At 38.7% G+C, this 21,311-nt stretch overlaps 1 protein-coding gene across 1 annotated transcript in view; it reads left to right on the forward strand.

The window, feature by feature from the left end:
• Positions 1-21,311, forward strand: part of LOC150098392 (cAMP and cAMP-inhibited cGMP 3',5'-cyclic phosphodiesterase 10A-like) — a 534,534-nt gene that overhangs the window by 134,126 nt on the left and 379,097 nt on the right. The window contains exon 6 of the mRNA XM_090405194.1: positions 11,803-11,831. Within this exon, the coding sequence (XP_090261320.1) occupies positions 11,803-11,831 (29 nt within the window). The remainder of the gene's footprint in view (positions 1-11,802; positions 11,832-21,311) is intronic.

Below are 21,311 nucleotides of genomic sequence, written 5' to 3' on the forward strand. Positions count from 1 at the left end.
AGACAAAGACAATGAAAATAGGTAGAATTGTTGATAATGTCAACTGCATTGTGAACGGAGAACCTGTGGAACAAGTAAAACATTTCAGTTACTCGGGCATGATTTTTAATGAATATGGTAAATTAATATGGAAATAGACAACAGAATCAATAAAGCTGATATAGTAGGAAGTCAACTGAATAAATTCATATGGAATAAGAGAGAAATTAGTCAGAACACTAAATTAGCTGTATACAAGACAGTGTTCAAACCATTTTTAACTTATGGATCTGAGAGCTAGGTCAGAAGTAAATCACTTGACCAAAGACTAGAGACCAGAGATATGAGAGTCCTGAGAAAGATTAGAGGCATGAACAGATGGCATCAATGGCAATATCATATTAAAAAACAAGGATATTAGGAAAGAACTTGACATTGTCAGCATCCGGAATGCGTTAGCAGAGCTGATCTCAGGTGGTATGGTCACTTAAACAGAATGGGCGAGGAAAGATTAGCAAAACAAGTGTTCTCCGCCAGGTTGGCAGGAAAACGACCCAGAGGTTGACCAAGATATAGATGAATTGTTACGATACAAAGTGCCTTAGACATAGAAATATAAGAGCTGATAATGTTGGAGTCTTGATAACTAACAGACGGATTTGGAGGAACATTGTAGATAGGAAGTTAGTAATGATGTAAATTTTTCATGTAGTACTATCATATCCTGTACACCCCTTGAGGGTATATGGCAGGAATTTGATGATGATGATGACTTCTAAACCTTCTTTGATACTCCCTATCCCTCTAGGAATAAAACCTGTGTTTTGGGAAGAAATAATCCAGTAAAGTGATCATTAAATACTATGTCATCTATATTGTCTACTTAACCCCCTTTTCCATCTAACAGGATCATTCATCCACAATCATTTCTCCTTCTATCAGCCACATCATATTATCTTTTTCACTCAAGGAATGCAGTTTGCCATTGCTGTTGATGAATATTTTCTGTCTGCTGTGCGCTGCTTATATCTCTCTCCTTTTCAATTTTTCTTTCCATGGAACTGTCCCAAACTAATTTCTAAGATTATTAGAGTCACCTGCATTATAATTCCTTTCCCCTTGATACTTCTGTATGTATATTCAGCCTTCAAGTCAAGACTACGTGGTCACCCTCACCAGTGGGGACAAGAATGACATCTCATTTACAATCAAATTCTCTGATGCTAGGTCCAAATCCCAAACACATGATCCTCATGTTCCCTCTATGATCATGAGGAATTTGTCCCTCAAGAATTCCAGAAATTCCTTACATAGTCTTATTAGTGTGTTGTTTCCTCTCTCTTTTACTATGTATATTTCTTCTGTGTTTTATCTTTTTTATCATTCCTTCAGCTTACGATAAATTTTTTTCCTCTTAATGCATCCTTGTAATAATCCATATGAGATTCTCCCTCAATCTCCTTGATTCTCTGGAAGAGCCTGTATAATAATGTATATATATATTTTTTTGAACTGAAAGTCTGGTCTTCCAAAATGTGGAGTTTCTACTACTCACAAAATCCTTCGGAACAATACAAAAATCCTCAAAAAGTTTTCATATGAACTTCTTCAAATTGTAGAGGCTCTTTGAAGAATTGAGTTAAACAATCACATTAGGGATATTAATTATTCTCTTTAACTCATACATCTATACTGGTATGCCACGTAATGCCATATCTTTATTTGCATCAAATTCTTGCATTATCTTTAATACCTCTACCACATTAATTTTTATCATTCCATAGTCTGTGCCTTATTGTCTTCCTGGAATGCTAAATAAATCTACTATTTCCATAACTTTACTGTTATCTTTATTCATAAAGGTTCATGTTTAATTGTGATGCAAGTTAACATATTACAAATATGCACATCTGTAGTGCAATCGGAAGAACCATGGGACGTTGCACCCTTCAATTGGAAAATGCCCAAGTTCAATTCTTGTTGTGATGGGAGGAATCTTTGTATGGATTTATTCAATTGAAGGTGAGTTATAATAAATTTAGTTTAATCCTTTATCCAAGTGTGAGCAAACAAAGTTTGCGCCTGAAAGTATCTTCAGGACTGGGTTAAGGTGGTACAACACCAGGGCAACTCGTTGCAAAGGTGGAGCAAGATACCAACACTCCTATCTCAGTATCTCCTATAATGCAAAACACATCTCCTTGTGGATATGTCTAATGTTATGCATTAAGGGAAAGGCCACTACCCAGACTAGTTTCGACCTTTATTGAGGTCGAATGGGAGTTCATGTCTCTCATCTTAGGCCTTTGGAGAATAAAGCATGCTGAGGGTCAGCAAACAGTAAGAGAGGAGAATAATGAAAGATAGAGTAGGATAGTAGGAGGTAAAAGAGGCCTCAGTCAACCTGTTTAGACTTATATGGCTAATTGGTCTGTGACACATATTCTCAATTTATCTGTTAAAAAAAAAAAAAAAAAAAAGAAATTTAACCATAAAAATTTTGACTAAAGTTCACTTATAAATTTATCCTTAATAATTTCGTAAGTTATCTATGAAGGAGATCCATTGACCTTTTTTGAAAACAATATTTTCAGTTAGAACATTTTTTTTTTTTTTTTTTTTTTTATAAATTACATAAAAATTAAAGGACTTAAGGTCCGGTCAGTTGAGCTGAAAGGGAACAAAATAAGGAACTTACAGACCTGGTACCACTGGGACTTAGAATGGGGTAGAAGACTGGCCCGGGAGATGCCGCTCACAAGGAGCAGCACCGCCTCGCAGTAAGCCTTCGCAGCCCGGGTTCTCAGATCTACCCCCCTTATTTGGAGTAAAGGAAACCGTGCCAGCGAAAGCTTTGTGGCGAGGAAGAACAGAGTGGTTGTTACTTTTCCTAGGGAGAATTAGGTGGAGTTTTGGAGATACTAAAGAAATATACAGGGCTTGATTCGTCCCTGTATAAGAAAGCATATTTTCGGTGGTTTGCAGTATTTATTCACAAATTTAAAGTCGCCTAGTAGATGTCTCTCTTGCGCAAGAAATTTAGGAAGGTAAAAAAAGAAACCTTTCCTTATTCCTGCGTACATTAAATTTGCGTCCCGTACCTGGGATTTTTTCTGTACCTTCCAGATGTGATACTTTAAGACGTTAATTAAATAAATGGCGAATTTTTGGGTCTTGTTGACTGGTGGCAGGAATTGCAGGTGTATGACCTCTTCTAGTGATAGCATCGGGATTCCCAGTGCTGTGCTCAGTCTTTGCCAGACGCGTTGGGCTGGTGGGCAAAAATAAAAGAAATGCTCCACCGTTTCCACGCCCCGGCATACATCACAAAAGGGATCGCACGGACTGGGTACGTACCTAGATTTAACCTGTTTCACCGGGAGCTGCCCATAAGCTATTCGCCAGGCCAGATCCCGATGAAAAGGCTGTCCCCAACTATTCTTGATATTTTTAAAGAGAATTTCATTGTTTGTCCCGAGGTTTGGTGTATCACGCCTGGAGAGTTGGAAGAAATCCCAGTATACTGCTTTCGGTTTGTGTGTGAGGATTTCTGTTCCTTTTTCTCTAAGTACTGCGAGTGATTTTACTAGTGTGCGGTACCACTTGGGCACAACCCTTGCACGGGGTCCAGCATAGTCCGTGGTTCCAAAGAGGGGGAGGAAAAGTCCTATAAAATATCTAATTAGGAAGCCTGAAATATGGTTTGAGTTTAAGGCCTTCCGTACGGTTTTGAATGTATTTGCATAAAGCAAGCTTTTGAGATCAGGCAGAGCATACCCCCTTCTTCATGTTTTAGTTGCAGGTATTGTTTTTTAACCTCATGTTTTTTTTCATTCCAAAAGAAATCTATGAGTTTTTTGGATAATTGGTTTTCTTGTAGCAGTGTGATGCCTGTGATATTGACTGTGTGCATCAGCATTGGGGTAATGATTGTTTTTATCACTGTGGCTCTGCCATAAAAGAAAAAGGTCGGTTTGAATAGACTTATCTTTTCCGTACTCATTTCCTGTAATTTTTTAACTGGTAAAGCTAGCGACTCAGAAAAGGGAACTCCTAGTGTTGTTAGCGGCTGCGTATGCAGCGCTAAACCGTAGGGAAGTCCGGTGTTATGGAAATTTCCAAAATTTTTGATTTTGGTTTTTTGGGCATTAACTCGGAGACCACTGACTATGCTGAAGTTTTGCAGTATGTCAAGATAGATGCAGATAGACTCAGAGTCTCTGAGTGTGGCCACTACATCATCTGCATATGCTACTATTTTGCACTGTTTGGAGACTTGGGGCAGTGGAATACCATTAACTGCAGGGGTGTTCTCTATTCTTTTGATGAGGGGTTCTAATGCTAGGGCAAAGAGAAGGGGACTTAGTGGGCAGCCTTGCCTAACCCCTCTCTTTATACGGATTGGTTCTGTCAGAAACCCATTAATAGACAGTTGTGTTGAGGCCTCCGCGTACATATGTTTAATTGTACGCCGAAGTCTCGGGCCTATGCCTACTTTTTTTAGGGTGTCCTGTAAGTACGTGTGGCTGACGCTGTCGAACGCTTTTTCCAGGTCGGTGGAGAGAAGTGCCAGGGGGTATTTTTTTTCCTTGGCCAGTCTGATTAGGTCTCTTAGCGGGAAGAGATTAAATTCCATAGATCTACCTGGGATTCCATAGACCTGTGAACTTGTTATTATGTTTTCTATTCCGCCCTTAATGCGTGTACAGATAATTTTTGCAAAAAGTTTATAGTCTAGGTTATTTAAGGAGATGGGACGCCAGTTATTTGACAAGGTCCGATCTCGGTCTTTTTTGGGGATAAAGATTGTATAGCTCTTAGCGAATTCCTCGGGAATGTTTCCCGAAGCGAGGAATTCGTTAAAGATCTTTACTAGTGCTGGCAATACAAGGTCCCAGATAGATCTATAGAATTCTATCCCCAGTCCGTCTGGCCCTGGGGTCTTTTTTGTCTTCATCGTTTTGCACGTGGCTTTTATTTCAGCTGCAGTTATTGGCCTGTCATGCAGGGCGCTAAGATGCTCGGGAAAACGTTTGACGTCCCACTCACTGAAGTCATCCGTGCCCTGCTGGTCAGCGAAGATGCCGAGATACTGCTGGTGAAAGTGACGGAGTATTTCATGGGTTGAATTTAGAATCTGGCCTTTCTCCTCGATCTGGTAAATCGTTCTTTCATCATTTGCTGCCACCCATTGTTGATTGTAGAATGCGGCAGAGGGTGTTTCCAAATTTCTGAGATAGAGTCTTGTGCGAAAGTCGAGGTCATCGACTCTACTCTGCCGCTCTTGCTGCAGCTCTATTTCTACCTGTCTGATAAGATGTCCGCAGGGAACTCTGCTCCGTTCGCTTGACCGGTACCAGCCGAGTTCCCTGTAGAGATCCCTAAGCCATTTACGTTGTTGGTAGACCCTTTCGCGCCCACATTTTTGAAACAGTTCCTTAGCCTGCCACTTAAAGTGCAGCCAGTTTTCCCAGTCCCAGTTGATGTTTGTCCATTCATCACAGAGTTTCTGTAGCTGGTCGCTAAAGAGACTGGGAAAGGTAGGAGGAAGCCTCCAAGGACCTCTGGCTGTTTCCATAACCTCTGGGAGTGTAATTTTTAAAATGACCAATTTGTGGTCTGTTGACATGTTGTGTGCTGTGGTGTGATGTGTCCTTTGAACATACTGTTCCAAGTTTTGGGACACGTGCACCCTATCTAGTCTCGTCGATATCTGGCCGCGGAACCACATTGTTTCTACCTTCGATGGGTTATTCCTCCTCCAGACATCAACGAGATCAAAATTTACACAGCATCTTTTTAGAGCGGCGGTTCCGCCGGTTCCGGAGTTTGCGTTCCCGCCTACTTTGTCCAAACGTGTGTCTTCCACACAATTCCAGTCCCCGGCTACTATTAGGTATTCTGCTCCCAAGAGGTAGTTTTCAAGGGCAGAGAAGAAACCGCTTCTGTGGTATGGGTTGTTCGGGGCGTATACTGCAACAAGCCGGATGGTACGGCCACCATACCTCCAGTCCACCGTTATTAGACGTCCCATGGCATCCTTCTGGACATTGAAGAACCCCCCCGCGATTGGGGGGCGAATTAGTATCCCCACCCCTCACGAGTGAGCATCCCCAAAGCACCAGTAGCTGGTGACTGGGTAGCTTCTCGAGAAGTTCTCCACGTCCCAATGCTTATAAAAATGGGTTTCTTGAATCAGGAGGATATTAATTTTGTACCTTAACATTAGCTTCCAGACAGCGCTTTGTGCGAAGGGGTTGCGTAAACCGTTGGTGTTTAAAGTGGCAATTTTAAAATCCATGTTGGTATTTGGAGGAAGGAGGGGTATTGTCTGTTTTTTGCTCTACATGTTCCACCTGTGATTCACTATCGGAGCTGTTTGGAATATCCATAACGAGGTCGTTTTGAAATTCCATTTCTGTGATGCTATAAATTTCCATGCTGCAGATATGTGAATGGGGTTCTGCAGGTTGGTCCGCTACTGGGGATAGGTTTCCTGTCTTTGTTACCGCCTTCTCAAGGGGCTGGGTGCCTTCGCGTTGGCTTGTAGTTTGGACGTTGTCCATTTCATCTTCTGATGAGAGTAGGCTGCTTTGTTTAGCCTTTTTTGCCTCTTCTGTTTCTGCCTCTCTTGTGCGCTTTATTGGGGTGCTGGTTGTTACAACTTCTTCCTCTTTGCTGCGGGTTTCGAAGTTGGCTGTTATTTCCTTGATGTGGCGGGTTGCCCTGGGTGTCTTACCCGTTACGGGTTTCATGGAGGTTGTGTTTTCTGTTAGTGTTTCTTTTTCGGTTTGTTGCCGGAGCTCTGGAAAATTGCTCCCTGATGATACCTCAGGTTTACCGAGGGGTATAGCCCTGATCGGTATTATGGTCCCTCCAGCTGCTTCTGAGAGTGTTCTGTGCAAGCACATGTCCACTTTATGGGTCAAGTCCCCACATTTAAGACAAGCTTCTGTGCAGTTTACTATTTTGTGCTCTGTTGATTTGCAATTTCTGCACTGTAGTTTTGGGCATTCTGCCCCTAGGTGACCCTCAGAGTTACATCAGAAACACAATCTTTTAACACCCGGGTAGTTAACCATGACTCTTGTTTGGCCCACTAAAATGAAGTTGGGAACTTCCTTTTTCATATCCATCTGTACTTCAACGTCGCCTGTTTTCCAGCCTTTGTAATCTGGATGTTCAAATGCTTTGATATTAATAATATCGCCCCATTGGCTAAAAAATTTCTTGACGTTGTCTTCATTCTCCAGGTATTCCAAGGGAAATCTAGTTATTCTTAACGTTTTTCGTAAACTCCCTATTAAATAAGGTTTAATCGTTTGTCCCGCACAGGGAAAACCTTCTAATAATTTGCTTCTTGTTTGGTCATTTTTAACTACAATTTGGAATCTTTCTTTTGAGTGCGGTGTGAAACCGTATATGTTTTCTGCCCCTACTGTATCAATCAGAGCTTTCACTAACGTCCGCTCATCTGGGAGCCGCTTGACTTCGATGCCAAGCGTTCTAGTTCTGGGTAAGAATAAAGGCATTGTTGGGGGAAGACCTAACTACTGGCTGTAGAAGGGGGGAGGTAAAGGAGGGTGAAGTCGGGGAACGCCCGGTGTCCCTCACAACAAGCGAAGAGATACCAGAAGGAATGGGTAAAAGAGCCAATAATAAGAAAAAAGGTCTTACCAACACGGAGGTACTTCTGTAGAAAATGAGCATGGAGCTCTCTCTTCGGGCCACGGGAACTGGATCCTCTTTTGGACTGGTAGGCACAGGTTCTTTCTTCTTCGAACTGGAGCTCTCTTTCACGTCTTGGCGAATAATGCTGCAAATAGGTCTCTTCAGTGGGAGCCAGGCCCAAGTGGAGATATCAGGCAGAAGCATTAGCAAGGTCATCTCTACCTATAGGAAATGCCAGTTGGTGTGCCACCCTTTTTTAATAATTTACTCTGGATTTAGAGAAAGATGTTGAAAGTTTATTTTTCACTTGGTTAGAGTATAATAAATTTAGTTTAATCCTATCCAAGTGTGAGCAAACAAAGTTTGCGCCTGAAAGTATCTTCATTACTGGGTTAAGGTGGTACAACACCAGAGCAACTCGTTGCAAAGGTGGAGCAAGATACCAACATTTCAGGCGCAAACAAAGTTTGCGCCTGAAATGTTGCGCCTGTTTGGGCATGGCTCCCACTGAAGAGACCTCAATAAAGGTCAAAATAGTCTAGGTAGTGGCCCTTCCCTTAATGCATAACATTAGACATATCCGCAAGGAGATGTGTTTTGCATTATAGGAGATACTGAGATAGGAGTGTTGGTAGCTTGCTCCACCTTTGCAACGAGTTGCTCTGGTGTTGTACCACCTTAACCCAGTCCTGAAGATACTTTCAGATGCAAACTTTGTTTGCTCACACTTGGATAAAGGATTAAACTAAATTTATTATACTCTAACCAAGTGAAAAATAAACTTTCGAAGGTGAGTTAGCCGATCTCATACAGAGGTAGCAGAATTTTTTCTCCCTAAAAATCTGGTTTTTCATCCCTCATACAGACAAATTGTGCTTCAGGCCACACGATTTACAGACAAAAAATGCTAGTGGTGGTGGTGGGCTGTAGATGATGGTGACAGAGAAGAGATGGAAACAGAGTTGTAGAGTAAGTGCCATTCCTTGATGAGTTTTTGGATTCCTTGGAGGTGTAATGAAATAATGATAAAATAAATAACAAGCATGGATTACTTACATAAAAATAAACCTGACTGTACATCCCATGTCTCTCCCAATTTCTATTCAGTTTAAACAACAGAACCAGGACAAGACAAACAAAGAGAAATAGATTGCATGCAGATAAAGCCAAACCCCCAAAAGTATTTAAGATTTACTTCACAAATATAAGTGATCTTCGTTCCAACCTTAGAGACCGTATCCATTTCTACAGTCAGTCTTCAAAACCACACCTACTTGTTTTAACAGAAACTCAAATTTGAACTTCTTCAAGAACTAGTCAGCTCAGTTTTCCCAATTATACTCTCTTTGACCCTTTTTCATCTAAAATGTGGGTAGTTGTGTTTACTATGTTTACTCTGCTCTAATATACCCTGTCATAAGTAGTTATTCATATGTAATGCCATTTTGATGCCATGTGGTCAATCCCATCCTCATTGGATTTTAGAAGTGAATCCTTCTGCTAGGAGAAGTGGTGGGGCTGCAGCAGATGCTCTTCTCACACAGAGTTAATAGGACAATCACACATATCCATGCTTCTGGTGGGATTTGAGCTCACAGCCTCTTGCCTGGAGAGTGAATATGCTAACCAATCGACCAACCAGGCCGGCCTTGTCGTAGGATATATTATAATCTCAATTTTAATCTTTTTTGCTCCTTATATAATCTCTTTTTAATCTTATTTAGTCTCTTATAAGCTCTTCTTTTTAATCTCTAGCTGAAAATCTCTCTTCTCCTTTAAATACATTCATAGTCTACGTCATTAAAATTATCGAAACAACTACCATGTTAGAGTAATATAAAATACTTTAGTTTAATATAAACCAAAATAAACACGCAACGTTTCGACCTTCACATAAGGTTATCATCTAGAGTATACACATATATACAAAAAAACAAGCTGCACTACAATCTATATGGCATGCTAAAGTTACTGACCAACCGTTACAACTATTGGCTTGACCTCTGGTGGAAAAAAAAAAATCTTACTACATCAAAGCTAGAGTCCTATTATTAGGTTACAAATTAAATTAAGCTGGAGAGCAACATGTTTACAAGAAGGAAAAAAAGTAATAAATAATAAATAAAAATACAAAATCACTTATATAAGTATACATATAAATTACAACCAACTGGTATGGATAGTTGCCAATAAAAGCTGAAAAGTTGCTTAGAGTGCTAAAGTCAGAGTTTGCTGGAAACTAAGTGGGCTCAATGTGTGCCATCCAAATTTTTGGAATTTTTATGCCACCATTATTGTTAAGATTCAGGGTGGTTAATCAAAATTTCACAGGCTTCTTTAAATTTCTGTTCATACCAGGTTTTTGTATAATGTAACAAGCAAGTATTTTGGATTATATTAAACTAAAGTTTTACTCTAACACAGTAGTTGTTTTCATAATTTTAATGATGCATTCTGATCACTGCGTAAGCATGAAGGAAAGGACATTCATAGTCTATTGCTCTTCTAATGTCACCAACTATTCTAAACTTTTTTGATTTTTTTTTTCTTTACATGTTAATTTTCTCCGGCCCAACTATCTTAATAATGAGGATACCTTTCTTTGAGATTTTAATGTTCACAACTTCAACTGGTCCAGCAGGTAGAGATGCAGGAGTGCTGGCATCACAAAGGATTTCATTCCCTGCCAGAATACTAGATAATCCTAGCCACTGTCCAGACATTCTGGATCCCTTCCTCTCTAGTAACCCTTCTGAGTATACTGTGGATAGTGTTTTCTCTAGGCAATTTGGACCACAGTTTTTCTCTTCTCCAGGCATTTTATACTTCTTTTAGTCATAGACATTGCAGTTCTGCACTCTTGATCTCAAAAAAGAATATCTAATACTACCCATTTTTTAGGGATTTAAGCACTATAATAGTTCTTAAATTGGTATGATACGAGGAGGGATGATATGATGAGCCATACAAGTTGGTGATGGATTTTTATCGGATTAATTGTGGAAATTATAAATTTTATCCAGTAAAGAGAGAGATAGAACAACAAAGAGGCCATCTGTGGATTAAGTTAGGAATGTGTGAGAAGGAAGGCGTGGGGGAAGAAAGAAGTTTTTTCTGCATGGGGAGTAGTTGGTGAATGAATTGCATTAGAATGTGGTTAGTGTAGCATGAGAAAATGCATTTAAGGCTTAGTTTGATGAGCAATGAATTTGACAGTGAGCACCTCTCATAATATCTTGGACTGTGTAGGGTTTGATGTGAATAATAATTATTACAGATTATCGTGTTCTGCTTATTGAAAGTTTATTTTTCACTTGGTTAGAATATAATAAGTTTAGCTTAATCCTTTATCCAAGTGTGAGCAAACAAAGTTTGCGCTTGAAAGTATCTTCAGCACTGGGGTAAGGTAGTGCAACACCAGGGCGACTCCTTGCAAAGGTGGAGCAAACTACTAACACTCCTATCTGCACTACCTTACCCCAGTCCTGAAGATACTTTCAGGTGCAAACTTTGTTTGCTCACACTTGGATAAAAGATTAAACTAAACTTATTATATTCTAACCAAGTGAAAAATAAACTTTTTCAACATATTTCTCTAAATCCAGAGTAACTTATTAAAAAGGTGGCACACCATTTGGCAACTCCTATAGGTAGAGATGACCTGCTAATATTTCTGGCTGGTATCTCCACTTGGGCCTGGCTCCCACTGAAGAGGCCTCAATAAAGGTCGAAACTAGTCTGGGTAGTGGCCCTTCCCTTATGCATAACATTAGACATATCCAAAAGGAGATGTGTTTTGCATTATGGGAGATACTGAGATAGGAGTGTTAGTAGCTTGCTCCACCTTTGCAAGGAGTCATCCTGGTGTTGCACTACCTTACCCCAGTCCTGAAGATACTTTCAGGTGCAAACTTTGTTTGCTCACACTTGGATAAAGGATTAAACTAAACTTATCATGTTCTGCTTAGAATATTTCCAGAATTTCTTGCCAAAATTGTTAACCATGACCAAAAATTTGAAGTCAAGTTTTGTCATTCTAACACTTATTATAAAAATAATACACACCATGTGATGCATATAATATCTTATTGATATGAATTTTTGCAAACCATTTATTCATATTTTAAAATCAAATTTTTGTTTGACTTTCAGCTGCTTAATTTAAAGCATCCTTCTTCTAGGTATGTCTGATATACATATAAGGCTATATATTTCTTATTTTCTTATGAACATTCAGTTAAATATGAAATAATATGTTTATGTTTAATATGACTGCTGGTATATAACTAATATGATTGCACTGCCTTCATATGTAGTGCTAATGTATATATCTTAAGTATATAATATTTTAAGATATATAATGAATAGCATCTTTGCAGCACTGCAGAAATTGTGTTTGCTTCCATAGCAGTAAGTTGCCTGAAGAATGAATGTTATAGGTTTAATATGATTTGCTGACTGAACACAAATTTTGAAATTTGTTAATAAAACAGTGTCTAAAATAGTTTAATGTGTATATTTTTTTTTCTTATAATAGTGCTTCATTTTTTTTTCATGCTGGATACAGTGTTATTAAGTAGTGTTTGATACCTGAATTTCATTCATTTGTGTTCTTGCTGCTTGTTTTATCATTAGTGTTAGACATTCTGAAAATGACATCGATGAGGAAGTGCATGTCAGTGGCATGGAAAAGCTATGGCACAGCATGAAGATCGAATGGGTGATAGTATCACCAGAACTAATCAGAAATCAGATAAATGTGATAGTGATGATAGCAAAAGGAACAGAACGGAAGAGCTTAGGCAAGAATTGATGAAAACGAAGAGTGAATTGAAGTCTCTGGAAGATGAGATTGGTCTCCTTTGCACTACAAGGGTGCCAAATGGGATGACCTCAGTGACTTCTATTCCTCTTTTCTATGGTCTAAATACTGCTTCAGTTCTTCTGACCCAAACATCTACTCAGATTGAATAACACGAAGGCCCTCACCCTTTATTGTACTCCAAATTCACAGCTACCATCCAAACTATGGTTCTCAAAAAAAGTGTGCCAATGCAGTAAGAAGAAAAATCTGTGCATACTACAAATGGCTCAAGACCAAACACTCCAGCTACTCACTTCACCTATACTGCAGCTTGCAACAGTTGTAAAGGAATCATCACCAAATCCAAATCAAACTTTGAAAGGGCAGTTGTATTTCATGTATTTGGGCAGGATGCAAGTTTGTAGCATTTGCTGCAAACTAGCCTACTGCCCAAATGTAGTTGCTCCTTCTGGTCCCTTGCCAAGGCCATCAGGTGCATCTTTTGCCTACTGAGGTTTCCACCACTTTTACATCTGGATGATACTATAATTACCTTACCTAAAGACAAGGCTTGCTCACTGGTTAATGAGAATTTTCTGAAAGGGTTGATGAAGCTAAAGACCTGAAGATAATAATGGATAGTGAATAAAGTTTAGAGGTGGTGAAGACATCATATCAGATAACTACAATCATTCTAAGAGGTAATTTAAACTTGTTAATATGGTTTTAATTGGTTATTCAGTAAATCACAAAGTACATCTTATAAGTAAATTTAAAACATTAGAGAGATTACAAAATAATAGGAACTTCTCAAAACCACACATCAATATTGACAAAGTCGTTATCAACAAATCTTCTTATATACTTTCAGATGTAGAAAAAAGTATCCTTAGTAGGTCTAAACTGTATTCCTTCCCCAAAATTAATACCAAAGGAGACACTACTTACAAAAATAGAAAAAGCTGCTCCTTTTCTCCCTCCACAAGATGCGAATCGTCTACGTATTGAATCAATCTTTATTATCAATAAAGCAACACCACCTGCAGACAACATTACTTCAACTGAACGCAAAGCTATTAAAAGTTTAAAAAACAACAGAGATATAATCATCCTCCCTGCAGATAAAGGCAATGCAACAGTCATCCTGAACTCTGAAGATTACCAGAATAAAATGATTGAATTACTACATAATGATACCTACTCAATACTTGAGAGAGATCCAACTTGTGAACTTCAAAATCATACAAACAACTTATTAAAAACAATCACTGAATTATCCCGAAACATTCATTTATCTCTATGCTCTCTCCATCCGTTAATTCCTTGCATATATGGTGTTCCTAAAATCCATAAAGAGAACACCCCCATTACGCCCAATTGTAGAAGGTATTGATTCGCCTACGTACAATCTTTCAAAATATCTTGCCGAATACCTAAAAAAGTTTTTCAGGAAAGTCGCCATCCTTTATCAAAAACATTACAGAATTTTTGCATACATCAAGGATATTACAGTTGATGAAAATGACATCATAGCTAGCTTGGACATAACTTCTTTGTTCACTAATGTCCCAACAGATGAAGTCCTAACATTACTCAAGGACAAGTTATCTAAAAAAATGTTAGCCTTGCTTACACATTGCATCAGGTCCGGTTACTTCAAATTTCAAGATAATATTTACAAACAAAATCATGGACTGGCTATGGGTAATCCTTTATCTCCTGTTCTCGCAAATATTTACTTAGAGGATTTTGAAACCAAGGCTATCTCTTATTTTATTTTAACACCTAAAGTTTGGAAACGTTATTATTATTATTATTCAGGCCTCCAAGGAGTCAAAAGATTCATCGTGGGAGGTCCTTCCTAAGAACATAAAGTCTGTCAAGACTCATCGAGGGGAGGTCCCCCCCTGAGAACACAAAGTCTATCATACCACTCTTTAAACTCACTGACCGTTCTCGCTCCCACCACTCCATCAGGCAATGCATTCCACGGCTCAACCACCCTCCACACAAAGAAACCACTCCTTACCCTCTTGCTCACAATTTCCTTTCGTAACTTCCAGGGATGGCCTCTTGTCATCACTCCTTCCCGCTGTTCAACCAAGCGAAAGAACTCCCCAGTGTCAACCCTGTAACCACCTCTCAACAGTTTAAAAGTCTCAATCATATCACCTCTCCTTCTATCCACCAAACTCTGCAGTCCACATTCTCTCAGCCGATCCTCATAACTATCCTTGTACAGTCCCGAAACCATCTTTGTCATCTGTCTTTGTATCCTTTCCACAGTTAATTTATCCCCTTCGAATCCTGGGGACCAAATCTGAGAATAATAGTAAAAATGTGGTCTGATCAGTGACTAATACAATGGAATGATAACCCTCTTATCTCTGCAGGTCAGTGTCCTTCTCATAATTGCAGCAATCCTCTGTGTTACCTTCACCACCTTTGCAATATGTCCCCTAAACTTCAGGTTTCTATCAATCATCAACCCCAGATCTCTTGTCTCCCCTACTTTCTCCAGTATAACTCCTCCCATAGAGTATGCAGCATCCCATCGATGTTTCCCAAACCTCAAGACCTTACATTTTGCTGCATTAAACTGAAACCCCCATTCATTTGCCCATCTATCTAGCTTATTTAAATCCTCCTGCAGGGCTACCACATCTGCACTATTACTAATAATCCTTCCCAGCTTCACATCATCCGCAAACAACTGAATATCCCCCTGCAATCCACTGGCTATGTCATTGATATAAAGGTTAAACAATATAGGTCCTAGTACTGAGCCCTGTGGGACCCCACTTGTAACCCTCTGCCTCCTGGAAACTGCTCCACTATACACAACTCTCTGATACCTATCAGACAGCCAATCCTGAATCCAGTTGACCAATCTGACATCCAGACCCATGTGCTGCAACTTAAATATCAGCTTATCATGTGGCACCCTGTCAAATGCCTTCGCCAAGTCTAAGAAAATTGCAGTATATGCCTTTCCCTCATTTAATGCTCTTGTAACTTTATTATAAAAGGCTAGCATATTGCTAAAACAAGAGCGTCCTTTCACAAATCCATGTTGATTCTCACAGATAACATTACCCTCATCTGCCCAATGCATATACGGTCCCTCACTACTTTCTCCAAGATCTTAACAACTACTGATGACACACAGACTGCCCTATAATTAGACACTTCCAGTCTGTTACCACCCTTATGCAATGGCACTATCTTACCTTCCTTCCATTCCCTGGGCAACTTTGCCAAAGCCAGACTTTCATTGAAAAGCCACGTTAAAGGCACTGTCAATTCCCTAGCACATTCTCTCAAAACTCGTGGTGAAATACCATCCTCTCCCACAGCTTTACTGACATCCAGAGTACTCAGTATCTGAAACACACTCTCCTCCTGTACCTCCAGACCTCGAACCAGTCCTATCCCTCTAGCATTAAAACTAACTCCTCTAGGATGAAATACTCCAATAAAGTGTTCATTGGACAATTGTACTATGTCCTCTGCATCAGTCACTCTATTCCCATTTTTATCCCACAATATCATTCTTCCACAGTCATTTCTCCTCCTACTGGCCACATAGCTAAAAAATTCCCTAGGATTTTCTCTGGATCTCAGGGCCAATCTCTTCTCATATTCCAGTTTTGCTTCCCTTACCACACTAGTGATAAGGAAAGCGGAACTGGACTGGCTATAGGTAATCCTTTATCTCCTGTTCTCGCAAAAATATTTATTTAGAGGATTTTGAAACCAAGGCTATCTCTTCCTTTATTTTAACACCTAAAGTTTGGAAACATTATGCAGATGATGTCTTCATTGTTTGGAGCCATGGACATGAATCCCTTATGGTTTTCCTCGAACATCTCAATAGCTAAGCAAAGTATTAAGTTTAATGCCGAGCTTGAGACGGATAATTCATTACCTTTTTTTGATGTCAAACTGACTCGCTCTTCTGGTAAACTCAAAATATCGATATATAGAAAGCCCATACATACCAACAGACATCTGCACAGTCAGTCCCATCATTTCCCTCCTCATAAGCTTGGAATAATTTCCACATTGGGACATAGAGCCCATTCTCTTCTTGATGACCCAAATGAACTTCTTACAAAAATAAACCATCTGAAAACTTCTTTCGAAGTTGATGGATATTCCAAGAAAATCATTGACAAATTCTCTTAATCCTCCTAGACATCACTCAGAAGAAACAAATAGATTCAAAGGCAATATATCTATTCCTTACATAAGTACTGTTTCACATAAATTAGTAAAAGTTCTAAGAAAATACAATATCAGAACCTTGTTCACTCCACTTCCAAAGATCCGTTCCTTAATTAGCCACCCAAAACCTTGTCATCATCAACTAAAATACCCTGGTGTATATAAAATATTGTGTGATTGAGATATTCCTTACTTTGGGCAGACAGACAAATCTGTCGAATTGCATATGGAAGAACACATGAGGGACATTACTTACAAGAGACAGTGAGCCAGTGCATTATCAAGTCATATCCTTTTCTCGGCTAATCCTAATGATGATAACCAAAGTCACAAAGTCTGCTGGGAAAAATCTACTAACATCTTCCATTGCAGTGATGAACTAGAGAGAAAAATCGCGGAATCTATAGAAATCATCTCCAATCCTGTTCATCTAAATAACAACTTGAGCTACAACCTCCCACATAGTCATTCAGCTGTAATCATGTACTGGCGTTCACGTGATGCAGCATGCACGCACTCTCCCAACAATGCAACAAAAGAAAGAACAGCTTCAAATACAACTACAACATTTTCATGCTAATTATGTATAGAGACTGTCTATGTTGTTCATAGTCTTTTAACCCTCAATGTTTAGTGTTTTTTCTTTCTTTTTTAATGTCACCTGAAGAAGGCTGTTACAGGCCGAAACTAGTAGTGTTTTTATATTAAAACCTTTTTACTTAAATCTCGGTTCTAGTCATTCAAATCTTTTAAAAAAAAAAATATATATATATATATATATATATACAGGGTGTTCGGGATAAATTTGACATATTTATAATTAATTATATTTTTCCGTAAGTTACATGTATTAACACACACTTCTCTTCATTTAAATGTTTGGACCCTTCTTCATTCATATACAAGATGTTAGAAAGGATGGATAGCTGGAACCCACCTGAATCATGGAAGAGAATAACTTGTATCATGATGATTCGTGCTCGCCATCAAAATAAGGATATTACGACTGCTGCCCAATGCTCCCTGAATACAGTAAAAACAATCAGGCATGAACTAGAGACTTGCAATGGTGACTACGAGGATGTAGCAAGAAGAAAGATCCCTAGCAGACGATCTGATTGCGTTCGTACAGCAGAATTCCTCGCAAATCTGCAGGAACAGGTGTTGAAGAACCCTGGCATTGGAATTCGGGCTTTGTTCGTGGAGTTGCTAACTGTAGTCAAGCCCTGGATAACAAGGGTAGCCAATGGTAGGCCGTATGTATGGCAGCAGGATTCGGCCCCTTGCCACACCTCTGGGAAAAGTCAAAAATGGTTGTCTGAAAATTTCTACGACTTCACCAGTCCAAATGTTTGGCCTCCAAACTCCCCAGACCTTAACCCCATGGATTATTTTGTATGGGGCGCAGTTGAAAAAGACACCAATCGCACTTCCAGTAATACAAAAGTCCAGTTAATGGATAAAATTAAAACAGTTTTTGCGGCCCTTCCCAGGGAGACTGTAGCATCAGCTTGTTCGAGGTTCCGAAGCAGAATTGAAGCTGTGATCGATGCTAATGGTGGTTATTTTGAGTAAATCTTGTTGATAGTATTGTAATTAACTCTGCCTGTAATGTTTTTTTGTCAATTCATTAAATTTAATAGATACAAAGAAGATTTTCTTTTTCCTTACGAAACTGTCAAATTTATCCCGAACACCCTGTATATATATATATATATATATATATATATATTTTTTTTTTTTTTTGCTTGTTAGTGATTGGGAAAAGATATTGAGGGTGGATATTTAGTAAAATTATGTTAGTGAAAGCATCGCATAGTGTCGAAATTGCAAAAACACATTATGATGCGTAACATTTATTTATTTATTTTCTAAAAGAGACTTCTGAAATCTAGAAAGTATTTTTTTTTAATGTCTAAGTAGTTTATAAGGTGGCTTTGCAATGGAATTAAAAACATGTTCATGAAACTACTTCAAACTGTTTTTGTTAAGTGAAATGTCATATTTTTATTTTATTTATCTATTTATTTATTTTTTATTTTTATTTTTTTTTTTTGCTTGTTAGGGTTTTTGGGAAAGATTTTGAGGGTTGATGTTTAGTAGAATTTGTTAGTGAAAGGATTGTGTAGTGTCGCAATTGCAAAATCACTTTATGATGATTAACATTTATTTAAAAAAGAAATTTCTGAATCTAGAAAGTAATTTTTTTTTTTTTTTTTAATAGTGATCATCAGTCATTCGGTTTGTTAATGGCAGCATTGTGTATAATCATGCATCAGTTATTGTAGAGCTGGATTTGACAGATTCATCTGTAGGTGAAAATGAACAACAACACACAGGTTAAAAGTTTATTTTTCACTTGGTTAGAATATAATAAATTTAGTTTAATCCTTTATCCAAGTGTGAGCAAACAAAGTTTGTGCCTGAAAGTATCTTCGGGACTGTGTAAGGTGGTACAACACAAGGGCATCTCCTTGCAAAGGTGGAGAAAGCTACCAACACTCCTATCTCAGTATCTCCCATAATGCAAAACACATCTCCTTGCAGATATGTCTAATCTTATGCATTAAGGGAAGGGCCACAACCCAGACTAGTTTTGACCTTTATTGAGGGTCTCTTCGGTGGAAGCCAGGCCAAGTGGAGATACTTCCTTTTCTCTGCATAACATTAGACATATCTGCAAGGAGATGTATTTTGCATTATGGGAGATACTGAGATAGGAGTGTTGGTAGCTTTCTCCACCTTTGCAAGGAGCCGTCCAGGTGTTGTACCACCTTACCCCAGTCCTGAGGATACTTTCAGGCACAAACTTTGTTTGCTCACACTTGGATAAAGGATTAAACTAAATTTATTATAACACACAGGTTAGTCCTCATGTTACTGTGGCTGGTATGGCTAGGGGGGGGGGTCGTGCCTCCCCTCCCAAAATGTACATTCAGATTCTGTATGTGAAACTAAAATCTCTGCTACTACTTTTACTACTGACCCCTCACTCTACGGGGATTTTTATACACTTTTGGTGGGCCGATCACGTTTCTCTATCATATCTCAAATTCATCAAATGGAGTATTAAATTAGATTTCATGATCTTGAACTTCACCCACCAGTCTTTTTTTGGAATGTTTCGAGATATGTTTAATGAGATCATTCAGCGATTATTGAGTTTAGGAACTTTTTCTCACGTTTGGTTGGGTGTTAGTGCATCTAGTTTAGAAAGCAATATTAACTTACCATTCATGTTGCTTTCTGAATTAACTATTCAAAGGATAGTTGATGCATTTTATGCTGTCGCCCAATCGGCATAAAATGAGTTTCTTTTGGCAAATGATCTTGTTATCGATGTTGTACTTATTAACATCTGTAATAATGGTGGTGGAAGAACCAATGTTAAACGAAGAATGCTGCTTAGCCTGGATGACTTTCTGAAAAAAAACCAAAGTGTTGTGGAAATTTCTAACAATTTTAATCTTTGCCTGGCCCGAGCACTTGTTCTGGGTGTTTAATCACACGTTGATGATGCCAAACAGACAAGTGAGGTTAGATCGTAAAAATTTACAATCAAACAAGGCTTTAACTCTCCACAAAATTGCAGGGGTTCCACTAATTTCTTGCAGTATTCCAGAAGCAGGTCTCTTTCAAAAGCATTACCAAATCGTAATTTTTTCGGCAGATGCTGATTTTTCTGTGGTGTTTCGGGGGCCAAATGCAAAAACAACAGATCTGTCTTTTATTTCGTGCTTCTCGTTTTGATTTTGTGTAGTGTGCCAGCTCTGTTTGGGGATAGCTATTATTGCCCCTGTTGTTTGAAAACAATCAAACAATCTATCAAATTGCAAATGCATAGATGTAAGAATATGTGCATCCTCTGCTGCACAAACGCCAATCATAATGTGCAGAACCTTCTTTTGTGTGAGTCATCCAATAGATTTTTCTGCTGCAACGAATGTCTGAATTTGCACATACAAAATAATATTTGTTCAAAATTCCATCATTGTGGACAGTGTTTGGCTACTTTCTCTACAAATAAAAGCCACATCTGTTCACCTGAAAATTACTGCTGCCACTGCAAATCAGAGCACCCAAAACAGATGTGTTTTGTGCAAAAATCAGAAGTCTCAAATAAGCAGGTTACTATGATTTATTTTTACATAGAAACTATTGCTAAAAATCATTGTCATGTTCCAATATTATGTATAGCTGATTTTGGTAGTCATGAACACTAGTTCTGGGGTGAAAACTGTGTTGGTCAGTTTCTAGACGAATTGTTTTCTGTTAAGAATATCATGAAATGGGGACAAGATGACAGGATCCTTCGGACTCTCAAACCAAAACACAAGAATGTTGGTGTGATTACACACAATTTTCGTGGTTTTGACGGGTATTTTATTTTGAAATATCTTTTTGCAAAAAATTTCCGACCCCGTGTAGTGTTTGACGGATCGAAGATGCTTGCTATCTATTATGACCCATTAAACATCATATTTCTTGACAGTATTTTCCTACATTAGTGTCGCTCTTAGGAAACTACCAGCCATGTTTCTTTCCCAGAAGTTCATAAGAGTTTCTTTCCTCATAAGTTTCACACATCTGATTCTCTGGATTATCGTCTTTTCATCCCCGAAAAATATTA

The sequence above is a fragment of the Typopeltis vanoorti genome, chromosome 15 (genome assembly GCF_054136105.1).
Source record: "Typopeltis vanoorti isolate ZY-2024b chromosome 15, IOZ_Tvanoo_1.0, whole genome shotgun sequence".
Lineage (NCBI taxonomy): Eukaryota > Metazoa > Arthropoda > Arachnida > Uropygi > Thelyphonidae > Typopeltis > Typopeltis vanoorti.